Source organism: Mustela lutreola, chromosome 7 (genome assembly GCF_030435805.1).
Source record: "Mustela lutreola isolate mMusLut2 chromosome 7, mMusLut2.pri, whole genome shotgun sequence".
Taxonomy (NCBI): Eukaryota; Metazoa; Chordata; class Mammalia; order Carnivora; family Mustelidae; genus Mustela; species Mustela lutreola.
The window spans coordinates 70,629,350-70,643,862 of record NC_081296.1 but is presented as its reverse complement, the minus strand read 5'-3'; the positions used below and the strand labels follow the sequence as shown (position 1 = coordinate 70,643,862).

Below are 14,513 nucleotides of genomic sequence, written 5' to 3'. Positions count from 1 at the left end.
AAAGCCAGTAGCTAAGCTAATAGGGTTGGCTATAAATATCTCCCTTGGGATATGAAATGTTTGGTTTAAGTTGACAAACGAGGTCACGTATTCATCAATCCCTGGAGTCCCTTTTATGAACCAGGCACCGTTTTAGGGGGCAGGGGAACAGTGAGCAGTGAAAACTCCCTGTTCTTCTGAAGCTTTCATTCTAGTTAGACAGGCACTGATGGCAAACATCAGATAGTGATAAATACCTTGATGAAAACAAAACTGGGTGGGGAGTAGTAACCAGAGGGTAATAGTCCAGGAAGGCCGGTCAATAGCAGTTGCATTTAAGCTGAAAGTACTCCCTGTAGAGGCACTACTGAGCACAAAGCTGCTAAGGGAGAATAGGGGGTGGGGGTTGTTAATAAGAGTCAAGTAAAAATTTTCTAAAGGGAAAGCAAAATTTAACAGTAGTGGTTGGTATAGTTTGAGGGAGGATTTCTTTTGAACATGACGTTATAGCATGTTCACATGATAAAGGGAGAGAAATATATGCAGGAGAAAAGAGAATTTTACAAAGTCCTAGAACAAGAGGATGTGAATCAAAGCACAAGTGGAGGGTCTGGCCTACTGGTTACCTGTGTGGCCCTAGCTGATTGTGGAAAAGAATGTGTTAAGAAAAATACTGATGTTTATTAGAACTTCCCAAATTCCTCCTCCGCCCCCTCACAGGCCCCCCTCCTCTTCAGCTCTGCTGGAGGCCTTGGATCATGCTTCCTTAGGAAGACTAGTAATTAATTAGGAACTCTACCCACACCTTTCCTTAACTACCCTGTTTCCCTGCCCTCTACAAGACATATTATTTGACTTCGGCATTCCGGCTCATTCTCTTAGGATGGATCGGTCCACACTACCAATGACATGGTACCACCCAGGGCCTGTTAACGGAAATAACAGCACAATATGTAAAGAAAAAGTAGAGAGGCGGGAAACGGGTTTTAATAAAGGGTAAGCATTTAGAGGAAGAAGGCAGGGGGTAATGCCACGGAGTGAGTAAAGCTGCTCCAGCTTGCCTGAGGCTGCTAAACTTGGAGTTTAACTCTTCCAAGATAGTTAAGTAAACAGGCTTGAAGCAAAGGCAGATGTAACTTTGCTGGAGGAACTAGCGCCAGCCTCCAAAGGCCAGGATTGCAAAAGGCGGGGACAGTTCAGCGGTCCCTGGGAGAGTCACGAGGCAGCCATCGGGCAGGCTACACGGCGCATGCCCAGGACGCAGCTGCGCTCAGGTGACCGGAAGAAATAACCGAGTCAAAATGGCTACAGAAAAGGCGGCCGGGGGAGCTGCGGCTTGCGGCACCTGCAGCGCTAAAGCCATGGAGCGGGTTCTACCTATGCTGTTGGTGCCAGTTCCTGTGGAGGCAACGGGGCGCCTGGGATGCCGGGCGCAGTTGCACAGAGAGCAGGAGGTTCTGGGGAGCCTGACCGCTGCAGGCAGCCTGCAAGTGCTTTCCTTGGCGCCGGGCGGCCGGAGCGGGGGTGCCTGCTGCCTTAATGGCCCCTTTCGGCAGTAAGTGCTGCGGGAGTGCTGGGCAGTGGTGGAAGAGTCCGGAACCTTAGGCGGCTGGCCCCAGTGCTCCCCTCCAGGCGTGGAGGTAGCGGGAGAGGAATGACAGTCGCGGGAAACAGCTCAGATGCGATCCGGGTGCCTTCTCGGAACCTTTTCCTAGCTTTGCAGCCTCACCCTCGCTTCCCTTTACCGGGGCGCAGATAAGACATCCAACCCCTCTGCTGGCCGCGCACCCGGAGCAGGTCCCAAAGTAGGGGTTCTTTCATTAATTCAACATAAGTTAATTAATTGCTATTGTGCTGTGCACCTTGCCCATCTTCCTTCAGTTAAATCCCTTGATGGTAGCAGCTGGGGATCATCTCTAATTTGAATCATCCTGATAATTTTTTCTTGTGCCTGAAACAGCGACTTCTGTGTACATGGATTAACCTCCCCGCCCCCGCCGCCTCCTTGAAGGATAGTCTAGCTAACCCATTCATTTATTCGCGCAACTGAATATTTATTTATACTTATTACATTTTAGTGTAATATTTATTACACGCAAACTGTTACATAGGAACAGTCTACGACAGCTCTTATATGTGAAGCTTGTTTGGGAAGACAGAAGACAGAGAAAGACAGAAAAAAACAATTATAATCATGTATTAACCTTCCACTTCTGTAACTCTTCATCCAGCAGTTAGAGTTTATGTCATGAAGTGCCCTCTGAGTCTTTGGGCGCTCTCTCTCTTTTTTAAAGTTTTATTTAAGTAATCTCAGGGCTCAATTCAAAACCCGAAGTTCAAGAGGGGCTTTGTTCTCCCACCTGAGCCAGCCAGTACAGTGGCTTTTTAATAATAGAAAACATTTAGAAATCATTTCCTAAAACATAAGTAGTTAAGAGTTGTCATAGTTTGGAATCTCCAGGCTCTATAACAGTGTCTGACAATAGAGATTTGCTTATTAAATAAACGAGTGCTTTAATCGTCTTACTCCTGGTCTCTAGTTGCTAGGAGGAAGAATCTCTCCATAGTAGAAGTTATTTTATTCAACTGTGTTAAGTATCTGTGGACACAGTCCCCTATAGAGAGGAATGAGGCAGAGAAAAGAACTCTTTAGGTCTGAGAACTTAACAAAAGACACACACTTGAAATAATGAGGGCATCCATAATTGACTGTGTGAAATTAGTGGATTGAAGGAGGATCAAGAAGGACTTTCTATTTGAATTGGATTTTAATTTTAATTCAGGTGCTTCATGGGGTAAAAATAAGGACAAATATACAGTATTCAGGGCTCGCTTATCTCAAAGTATATATGGTCCTTTTTTATATATGTTGAAATCACCGTACATCCTGTAGTTATTTTTACTGAAAATTTCCTGTCTTTTCACATGATGGTATAGTTCATATGCTGATGATGTCAACAGTGTTGCTGTATTCTGCCTTTTAAATACACCTTAATTTGTTTAATCTTTTTCATATTCAACATTCAAGTGGTTTTACAGATTTTCACTGTAAACAGTAGAAATTGGGTGTTCATGAAAAATCACCAGTATAGGTATAAAGATAGAAAAGTAAAGTCCCTCATTCTTTTTCTTTAATAAGTACACTAGAGCACCAAGTCTGTTTTTTTTAGATATAAAATATATTCTTTAGAAAAACTTTTTTTAAAAAGATGAAACTTTATCAGCATGACAGCTTCCTCTCCTTACATTTTATTGTTTCCAGAATTGGGCCCTTTTATTTTTTTTTAATCTTTTAAAAAGATTTATTTATTTTAGAGAAGACAGCCTTTGCTTGTACATAGGGGTGTGTGGGGAGGGGCAGAGGAAAGCGTGAGAAATCTCAAGCGGACTCCTCTGAGTGAGGACCCCAGTCCTATGACCCTGAGATCACAACCTGAGCTGAAATCAAGAGTTATTTGCCTTCCTCCTCTCTCTCTGCCTGCCTCTCTGCCTGCTTGTCATCTCTCTCTGTCAAATAAATAAAATCTTTTAAAAAAAAAAAAGTTATTTGCTTAACGAATTAAGCCAGCCAGGCGCAACCTCCCCCTTTTATTTTTTAAATGTAGTTTAATTTAATTTGAAGCTGTAGCATCATTCATTAGTTTCTTCCCACCATTGTTACCCAGTGTTAGTGTGTTGACCTCATACTGCATAATTTTGTAACTCAGCTGTCCAGCATGGTAGCCATTAGCTACATGTGACTTAGTAAGTTTTGCATTTTTCCTCAGTTGCACTATTCACATTTCAAATGTTCAGTAGCCCCATGTGGCTATTGGTTACTTTATTGGAAAGTGCAGATATATAGAGTACTTCCATCATCCCGGAAAGTTCTGTTGGACAGAGCTCTTCTATAGTATAGTATCTTGGAGTCCTCAAAGTCTGTAAATACAAATAGTCACTTTTAAAAGGCATTGAAAGCATTTAAGTTAGCAAAAGCTATTTTGTTAATTGTGAGTACCACCTCTTATACATAATATACATATTTGGTTGTTGAAACATCCTTATGATTGTTTCTTTAAACATTTCATCAGACTGGATTTAAATGAAGGAATACAAGCAGCCACCATTTATTGCTCCCTGCTCTCTGCTCCACCCACTCCTATATTGGCCTGAGGAGGTTCAGGGGGAAGAAGAGGGATGTCCCAGAGCAATTTATATTCCCTTGAGTGTAGGATTAATGCTACTAACCGTGTGACCTAAAGAATTGTTCTTTACTCCTTTTGCTCTTCTGCCTGTTGTGGGTAAAAACTTTTGTGGATGATAGAATATAATAATCTACGCTTTTTTCTTAGCTTTGTATGGGAGGATTCTCATAACAGCAGCTCACCAACAGACAAACCCAAACTGCTTGCTCTTAGTGAAAGTTATGAACTGTTAATCTATGAATTTGATTTGAAAGACGGAAGATGTGATGCAACCATTTTGTATAGCTGTAGTGAGGAGACTTTGCAAAAGCTCATTGGAGATCAAAATATCAGTAAGTATTTACAGGTGGTCTTTCAGCATGTTTAAGCCTGTGATATTACTATGTAATTTTATATACATTCCAGGGAAGGTTCTTATAAAGATGAAATCGGGGAGGGAGATTTGTCTTGTCCAGTATAGTGGCCACTAGTCACATAGGGCTATTGAGCATTTGAAATGTGGTTAATGTGAATTCAGATGTACATACCAGATTTTTAAGGCTTAGTATAAAAAAGTAAAATATCTCATTAATAGTTTTTGTATTAATTATATGTTGTGATGATATTTTGGATGTAATGGGGTAAATAATATGTAAAAATTAGTTTCACCTGTTTCTTTTTTCAGTATAGCCACTAAAAAATTTAAAATTACATTGTGGTTTGCATTTGTGGCTGACGGTATTTCTATTGGATAGTGCTGATCTAGACTGATTACTCATCCTGAGGGCTGCAGGGAACAGAAATCAAAGTACTCAGGCTTCTGTATTTAAGGCAGTAGTATACTTGACACCCTTGATTTTAAGGTTCCTTCGTTTTTGTTTTTGCTTTTGCAGATTTTTTATTTTTAAGTAATCTCTACACCCAGTGTGGGGCTTGAACTCACAACTCCAAGATCAAGAGTCACATGGTCTTCTGACTGAGCCCACCAGCTACCCCCCTTCTTTTTCTTAAAAAAAAAAAAAAAAAAAACAAAACAAAAAAACAAAAACAAACAAACAAAAAAAACCTGATTGTTTTTGTGAAGTTCCTGGGATAAGTAGGTTATTTATTTATTTTTAAATTTTTTCCTAATCTTCTGGTATGCTATAAGACTCTGGCCAAAAATAGAGTGAACAGAGACATTGTAGGCTGTCTTTATTTATCCTCTTACTGACAAGTAATCACTCGCTTAGGTAGGTATGAGCAATAACTGCCTAGAGTCGGACAAAGTATTGTTTCTTCTTTGTTTCACCTGTTTGTGTTGTTTACAAAATCAAATTTATGAACTCTAAAACTGACCAGTGAGTTTGAAATAATCTTCTTTTGTTTCCTAGATATTTCTTTATTATCTTTGAGAATCCTGTCATTTCACAATAACACATCACTATTGTTCATCAACAAGTGTATTGTCCTACACATTGTATTTCCTGAAAGAGATGCTGAGATTGGAGTACTCAACTGTTTCACGTTACCCTTGCCTACACAAGCAGTGGACAGGATTATTGACGTGCAGCTCTGCAGAGGAATTCTTTTTATTTTGAGTAGTTTAGGTTGGATCTGTATCCTTGGCAGTAAAGATGGGGATATCTAGGGGAGGAGGCTACCTAGAAAGATGAGCCTTTTTTAGGTTTTTAGTCTTAGGGACTGGACTGGTTGGTATATAGGCAGAATGCTAGTTTTTCAGTAAAACTTTCCAAGGAAAAAGATCTTTATGAACTTAAAATACTCACCTATATTGCTTTATATTCTATTGAAATATTTTCTATTATGTACATTTTTCTCATAGTCCTATGATCAACTTGTGTTCTTTCTAAATTACATATGCTCTATATTACCCATTTACTCAAAACATGCTTGTTGAATATCTACTATGTGTTTGTTCCAGAAAGGATTTTGAGGACTGTTTATGATGTGATAGTTTCATTTTCATATATAAATATAACCCACTTATCTCTAATGATTCCATCATATTAGTAAATTATAGGGTTTGCTTAACCACTTTTATTTATTTATTTATTTTTTAAAAGATTTTATTTATTTCTTTGGCAGAGACAGATCACAAGTAGGCAGAGAGGCAGGCAGAGAGAGAGGAGGAAGCAGGCTCCCTGCCAAGCAGAGAGCCTGATGCGGGGCTCGATCCCAGGACCCTGAGATCATGATCTGAGCAGAAGGCAGAGGCTTTACCTACTGAGCCACCTAGGCACCTCCCTTAACCACTTTTTTTTTTTTTTTAAAGATTTTGTTTATTTATTTGACAGAGACAGATCACAAGTAGGCAGAGAGGCAGGCAGAGAGAGAGGAGGAAGCAGGCTCCCTGCCGAGCAGAGAGCCTGATGCAGGACTCGATCTCAGGACCCTGAGATCATGACCTGAGCTGAAGGCAGCGGCTTAACCCACTGAGCCACCCAGGCGCCCCTTGCTTAACCACTTTTAATTTGGTTTTGGAAATATAGTTTTGGTTTGTTTGTTTGTTTGTTTGTCTCTAGCAGATCCATAGATCATTAGCAAAATTGTTCTGAAGAATTTGAAAGTGACCCCTTACAGGATTTTGGAACTTTAATTTCTGAATTAAAGGGATGGTTTTTCTACTTTAGATCTAAAATAGCCTTTACTAAAATTTTTTATAAAAATGTCATAAAATGTTGCACTAATTTAATCTTTGTTGCCAGGTTATAGAATGGTGCGGTCCAGCATGGTAGGCACTAGGATTCTATGGCTGTTGAGCACTTGAAATTGACTACTGTGACTGAGGAATGGAATTCTCAATTTTACTTAATTACTTTAAATTTAAAAGTTCATACTTGATTTAATTACTGGAGAACTTTTAAGTGTGTTTAAGTTCTCAAATGTGAATTTTACAAAACTTAAATACAGAGCAGGTATTTCCAATGAAAATTTAGTGTCTTGAGATTTGCTACAAATGTAAAATACCAGATTTTGAACATTTGTATGAAAAAAAGCTATAAAATATCTCAATTTTTTATATCAGTTACATGTTGAGATGGTAATATTTTTGATATATTGGATTAAATAAAATGTATTAATTAGGTTCACTGGGTTTTACTTATTAAGGCTACTAGAAAATTTACAGTGGTGAACATGGCTCACGTTATATTTCTCTTAGCATTGTTGTAGAACACTAGTGGAAATATTAGCAAGGTGTCATTCAAGGCCTGGCCCAGAGTGGATATTCAGCAAGTATTTCTGAATGAATTCTGTCAGGTTTATTGGGCCACCAACTTCATAGTCTGCTGATGACTGTGATGAGGGCTGCTTCGGTGTCCACTAACCCTACAAGGTTGCAGCCATGAGGTTTCCAAGGTCCATCCCATCCTGTGCTTGAAGTGGTGAGGCATACTTAAGACTGGCAATTTCCTTAACTCTTAACTCAAAGACATTTTTGACACTGTGGATGGTACACACGTAGCCCATGTGGATTTAGCACTTCACCAAGAAGATGTGTGTGATGAGCAACAGCAGGAACCAGCCAAGATTTCTTCCTTCACTTCACTGAAAGTGTCTCAAGACCTAGATGTTGTAGTGATTGTCAGCTCCTCCAACTCTGCAATTGCTGTGAACTTAAATTTGTATTTCAGGTATGTAAATTATTGCAATCTCTAATTTGAGATAAAGCCATAGGAGATTAAAAATGGACTTGTTAGCTTTTTTTTTTTTTTGAAACCTGTTCTATTTCTCTATTTAGCTAGATCGTGTTCTAGCTACTACCTGGTGAGGTTGTTACTGTAAAATTGTGCAAATAACCATTGGCTACCTTTTTATTTCATAATGTATATCAAGTTGTGATTTTGATTTATGTTATATATGACATGTCATCATGTAAGTAAAGTAATCAAGCACATAATCAAGGTACATAATGTATAGTAGCACAGTTGGTTATTAATACATTTTTTACCCGTTTTTTGCCCTACATTACAGTAGAAGAAAAAAGGATTTACCCTGAGTTGAAGTTGCTTCTTATGTGCCTCAGGGTCCTGGCAGCCTTAGGGATTACTTTTCTCTTTAAGAACTTTAATAAGATATGTTATGCTAGCTTGCTCCAGCTGAGGATTTCCTCAGGCGTTTCCCTTGAAGGACCCACACCTGTGGCTATCTAAATATATTAGTAAAAATTGAATTCTCCTTTGTGTTGCTTTTTGATTTAGATATTCTAGTTACTTCTGATTTTACAGTGTTTGAGAGAGGTATGCTATGAGAGGTTTAAGTACACACCCCAGCCTGTACATTGCAATTTCCTTATCTGAAAGCATTCTAATCAGCATTTATGACTTTCAGTATTGAAGGCCACTCAAAACCATTAGGATTTCTGGTCCTCACTTAATATGAATGAGATAAATCCTTGAGTAATTGGGAGTGCACTTTGATGGCTTTTATGGCTTGTTGTTTGGATCACAAGAAAGGACAAATTCATCTTTCACATACCTACCAGAACTTCTTACCACTGTGATTTTTTAAAGTGGCCTTTTAATGCCCCCCCCCTTTTTTTTTTTTAATCTTTAAGCAGGGATGATTAGCACATTCTCAGATCATGTGCTTGTTTATCAGTAGGCCATTTTTACTGACTAAACCATCTCCTGTGTATTTAGAGTTACCTCCTAATCATCTACCTTGAAAAATAATTTGATAGGTGAGGAGGGAGGAAAGTCTATTCTGCCACCCTGATCCTTGCCACTCAGATCCTTGTATGTAGGGTTCCTTTCCCATTGATGTTTTAGTAACACTTCAAGAGTTAGTAACATTTCTAGAGACTCTGAAGAGGGCATCAGGCATATATTCCTTTGAACAAATTACATTGAACTCAGCTATTTTAACATCAAAGCTAGTGTTTTGTTCCCAACAAATTTAGGGATCTGTCCTGCCCAACTAAATGAGTAATCTCTTTATTATTTACATGAATGCTCTTTAATGAGTATGATTTCTCTAGAGTTGACTGTATGTTTTATTTTCTAGCTGTTCTCTGAAGTGTAGAAATGTGTTTCTCTTCCTTCACTCCTGGTTCTAGCTCTTTTTTCCTCTGATACAGAATATCAGTCTCTCCTTTTCATTTTATCCTTTAAGATCTACCTCTTTCATGAGGCCTTTTCTTACTAAAACCCCTTCCACTTGTAATTTTACACTCATTTTATCATCTTTCTTTTCTTTGAACTTGTGAAGCACTTTTGCTTTATATTACAGTTTGGCCCTTGATTGTATAGTCTTGTATTATTTCTCTCATTTTTTCATGTGTCCTATAGAATTTGTAAGCTCCTTGAGAACCCAAACTCGTGGTTTATTCTTTTCAGTTCATTGTCAGTGACTTTTTTTTCCAATTTACTTTAGCGGTCTACTCGCGTACTCTTATCCTGGATTTGTCATTGTTTGAAGCTGTTCCTCCCCCAAGTCACTATTCTCCACATCTCACTTCCTGACCGCAACTTCCCAAACTTTACATGTCACTTACTCAAGTACTCCCACTCTTGTCTTCTGACTTCATTGAAATTTCCAGTCAGTTGACCTTCCACTCTCTAGCCCCCTCTTGTCTTGACTTCATTCTCACCCTCATTTCAGCCCCTTTTTGCATACACCCTAAACTCTTGCTCCTGCCTTATGGTAGCCCTTGGTTGGACAAAATCTACCTCCCTCATTCTGCCTTCTCTGTCCCTGCACCCAAGCAACCAGGTGCTTGTAAGAAAACTATGAAGGAAAACTGATAGCACTATAAGTTCACTTTTGCTACCTTCAACTGGTCTCTGAATATTACCTGGAGATTTTATAGTGATTTTTCTTGAGCCCATTCTTTACAACAATGTTTTTAACCCTCTTTTCCTTAGGTTTCTCCTCATCTCTTTGCCTCCAAATCTGGGGTGACATTGCCTCCTACTTTATAAAGGAAGTAGAATCTGTCTAATGAGAGTTTCCTCAGTTTCTCACATTAAGTTACAAACCCATTTTCCTGTACCCATCTCCTCATCTTTCCTCCTATTACAACGGATTCTCCTTCTGTGAAGGCCCATCCTTCGGTGTTCTGGATCCTATTTCTTCCTTCTTTCTTAGGGACTGTTTTCCATTTCTTTTCTTCTTTATATCTCAAAACTGTTTTAAGTATTAAATCTGTATCTAGTTAATCACCAGGTCCTAGTCCTTCTACATCCTAAATGTTTCTTGAATCTGCCCACTTTTCTTAAGTCCTTGGTTACCACTCTCATTTATGCCACTGTCTAAACTGAGGTAGGGTAACAGCTCCTAATTGGTCTTTCGATGACGGCTCTTCTCCCTCAACTTCATACTCTGTATAATAACCAGAGTGATGTTGTTACAGTTGTTATCTTATCAGAGAAATAGCCAAATACTAACATCTGGGGACAAGGCATCCACCTTTTGTTTGGGGGGATGGGGAACGACCATCTCCATGTGTCATCTTCTCTCACTGTTACCCTGCCTTCTCTGACTTCTTCTCATCATCTCCTTGATACATGTATGTTAACATATTTACCTTCAAATTGTAGAAGTAAGTGCTCAGGGTATTTAAATTCCTCTCTTTCTCCCCTAGCTATTTTTCTGTATCTGATCATATTATTTTTCTGCTTAAAACCCTTATTTAGCTTCCCTCCACCAAGAAGAAACTAAAAATCCTTCATAGCCCATAAAGCCCTGCACCATCTCTCTCCTGCCAGGCTCTCCAGCCTCATCTCACACCACCTTGCTTCTCATTCCCTGTGCTTTAGGCACCTTTGCCTTCTTTGTGTTTCTCAAATGTGACAGCCCTCTTTCTGCATGTACTCTTGCATGTACACCCGCATTCGGATTTTGTCTTTCTAGTTCTTGGGTATTGCCTGTCTTAGCCTAAATCTTACTTTGTGTTGACAGTATTGTGAGCAGTTAAAAACCTGGGCTTTGGGGCGCCTGGCTGGCTCAGTCATTAAGTGTCTGCCTTTGGCTTGGGTCGTGATCCCAGGGTCCTGGGACTGAGCCCCACATCAGGGTCTCTGCTCAGTGGGGAGCCTGCTTCCTCCTCTCTCTCTGCCTGCCTCTCCACCTACTTGTGATCTCTGTCAAATAAATAAATAAAATCTTAAAAAACAAAAAAAACCCTGGGCTTTATGGTCACATTGACTGGGTTCAAATCCAGCCCCACTGTTTCTCTGAGCCTTCGTTTCCTTATCTATAAACCCTCATAGGGTTGTTGAAACGTTTAGTTTATATACAGTTTTTATCACAACATTTGCAACATAGTAAGCAATAAGTGCTCTTATCTCTTCATAAAACCCACAAATATAAAATTCTTTTTTCTTAATTGAGATATAATTGCATACAATATTATATTTCAGGTGTACAATGTGATGATTTAGTATATGTATGTATTATGAAATGAACACAACCAATAGTTTGTTACCACACATTGTTATAAATGGGCCAGATTCTTCAGGCTGACTTTATCATTCTGCTATAAGCAATGGAGATAAGGAGTCCTGTTCATAGAAACTTATTGTTTGTACTACTCCTTCTGTGTGACACCTCCACCCCTCAGTTTTTAACAGGAGCAGTAGTCAGGGCACCTGGGTGGCTCAGTTGGTTAAGCGACTGCCTTCAGCTCGGGTCGTGATCCTGGAGTTCCGGGATCGAGTCCCACATTGGGCTCCCAGCTCTGCAGGGAGTCTGCTCCTCCCTCTGACCTTCTCCCCTCTCCTGCTCCTGTCTCTCTCTTTCTCTCAAATAAATTAATAAAATCTTTAAAAAAAAAAAAAAAAAAAAACAAACCAGGAGCAGTAGTAACACAAATTTGGATTTGATCATCATTGTTGACCATGGTTATCATTTTAAAATGTAGGCAACACCCAGGACACCTACTATGTGAAAGAACTCTAGAAGACATTCCTATTGAAGGCCCCAGGGGGATTGATGAAGATGATCCTGTTAATTCTGACTACAACATGAAACTGACCAAGTTTTCCTTTCAAGTTGATAGGTACAGAAACTCCTCCCTTTTTGGATTTACTTTTATTTCTATTTTTTGTGGTTTTTACTAAAGGGCTTTACAGAAGTAGATACTTTTTTTTTTTTTTTAATGCATCTTCTTCTTGATGTACTGTTTTATTTAGTGCCTTTCACTGTAACAGATGTGAGTTCTACCCTATTTTCCAGGTCTTGGAAAGCCCAGCTGTCATCACTGAATGAAACAATAAAGAGCTCCAAACTGGAGGTTTCTTATTGTGCTCCATGGTTCCAGAATATTTTGCATTTGGAGTCCCCTGAATCTGGTAACCACAATACCAGTATGCTAGGCTGGGCCTTCATTCCACAGGACATAATGCGCAGCCACTATAAGTTTCCACAGAAGGATCATGCCAACACCAATGAACCAGGGAGATCATGGAAAATCATGAACATTAGTGAACAAGAGGAACCTGTTGAGCTTACTTGTATGTCTGTGACAGGATTCAGTGCACTGTTTACCTGGGCAGTGGAAGGAATGGGCTGCACCATTGGCCTTTGGGATTTGGAGACCCAGGGTATGCAGTGTTTCTCCCTTGGCAGAAAGTGTATTCCTATAGACGCTAGTGGAGACGAGCAGCTATGCCTTGTCTTGACAGGTGAGAATGTCTTGTATCAGGTTGAAATCCATTGCTGAGAGGTGTTCTTGTAAAGCCCATTTTATTTCTGCCCTGGAGATATTAGTGTCTACTCGCTCCTCTAAGTGGTAGTCTTTCACGGGGGATATTTGGTGTTACTCTTGGTACTGTTGTTCCCTGTACTTGATTTTTAATTAAGGTTGATTTTGCTCAGCTAAATGCTCAGCTCAGATACTAAATCAGAGAGTCTTAAGAGTAACACAGGTTGGTTTTAATCCAGAGAGTCTTCACTTGACTCACCTGTGGAAGCAGAAGTTGCAAGCTGGCAGCTTGTGGGCCATCTATGGAGTGCAGATCTGTTTTGTTTGGCTTGCGCTATCTAAGCTCTTTTAAAAAGACTTCATTATAAACCTGCAAAATTGAGGATTTCCTGCTGTTACTGAAAAATTCTAAGATCTGGCAACACTACGCCTGCATTCCTGTGTAGTAATTTATAGATTGGAGCTGAATTTTCTCTTAGATGCGCCCTTTTCTCGTTAAGTTTTTCTTGCACTTGTTTCACCACCTGTTTGGCCCTGTAGACATTTGAGTTTGATATTTCAGATATATAGTCACTCAGCATTTATGCTATAACCTCCTGTAAAGCTACTGAATGATGTGATCATACTGTGTGTCTCTTTAATACCCAAATTTTGGTAATTATGTATTTCCTTGTGTCAGGGGCCTGCTCTTTGTTTTATCTTAGTAAATCAGAAATGTAACCTCTGTAAATAGTTTAAAATTCCAAGAATTATTGTGCAGGATAATAAAAAGCAGAAAAGTGAGATTTACTACTGTGTCATAGGATGCATGGTTCTTACTAGAATGTACCCTGTGGTCTGTGTTTAAAAAATAAAACTCCTCTTGGAAAAGCATTAAAAAATCAAATTAACTACGGTCAGAATAGTACTTGGTGTCCAATAAATATATTTCTAATTACAGCACTGAAGTATGGAGCAATTAGAATTTAATTTAATTCAATTAGAATTTATAATGCTAAACCCTAAGTCCTTATAACTTATTGAAGGTAACTTTTTTTTCCCTGTAGAAAATGGACTTTCTCTGATTTTGTTTGGATTGACTCAAGAGGAGTTTTTAAATAGACTAATGATCCATGGAAGTGCCAGCACTGTGGACTCTCTTTGCCATCTCAATGGTTGGGGGAGGTGTTCAATCCCCATACATGCACTGGAGGTAACAAAATTAAATGTCCGTATGACCCCGCAGGATTATTTTCTGTTATGTGCTCTTATTTGATTGAAGATCTGGGAGAATTCATTTAACCTAGCAGTTAAAAGAACTATATAGTCTTTTTAAGATCTTATTTATTTATTTGACAGAGATCACAAGTAGGCAGAGAGGCAGGCTGTGGTGGGGAGAGGGGAGTGGAAAGCAGGCTCCCTGCTGAGCAGAGAGCCTAATGCGGGGCTCCATCCCAGGACTCCAAGATCATGACCTGAGCCAAAGGCAGAGGCTTAACCCACTGAGCCCCCCAGGCGCCCCAAACTATAGTCTTTGCCCAAACATTTGCTTAGTTCTAGTCATTTCATTACCCGAATTCCACTAAACAGTTTATCCTTTTTGGCCTTAAAAGATATAAAATTATAATAAACACTAAGAAAGAAAAAGTTGCAAGGAGTGGAGGCAACAGTAAGCTGATAAGACTAAATGAAATGGAAGCAGGCTATGGAAAGCATGAACAAGAGTGATATTTTATTTCTCCCTG

General features: G+C 39.4%; 1 protein-coding gene across 1 annotated transcript in view; it reads left to right on the top strand.

Moving 5' to 3' along the window:
• Positions 1–1,265: 1,265 nt before the first annotated feature.
• Positions 1,266–14,513, top strand: part of SPG11 (SPG11 vesicle trafficking associated, spatacsin) — an 84,927-nt gene continuing 71,679 nt past the window's right edge. Inside the window, exons 1-7 of the mRNA XM_059181403.1 lie at positions 1,266–1,534; positions 4,311–4,495; positions 5,516–5,740; positions 7,576–7,777; positions 12,007–12,144; positions 12,321–12,769; positions 13,836–13,981. Coding sequence (XP_059037386.1) covers positions 1,281–1,534; positions 4,311–4,495; positions 5,516–5,740; positions 7,576–7,777; positions 12,007–12,144; positions 12,321–12,769; positions 13,836–13,981 — 1,599 coding nt within the window. The 5' untranslated portion in view covers positions 1,266–1,280. The remainder of the gene's footprint in view (positions 1,535–4,310; positions 4,496–5,515; positions 5,741–7,575; positions 7,778–12,006; positions 12,145–12,320; positions 12,770–13,835; positions 13,982–14,513) is intronic.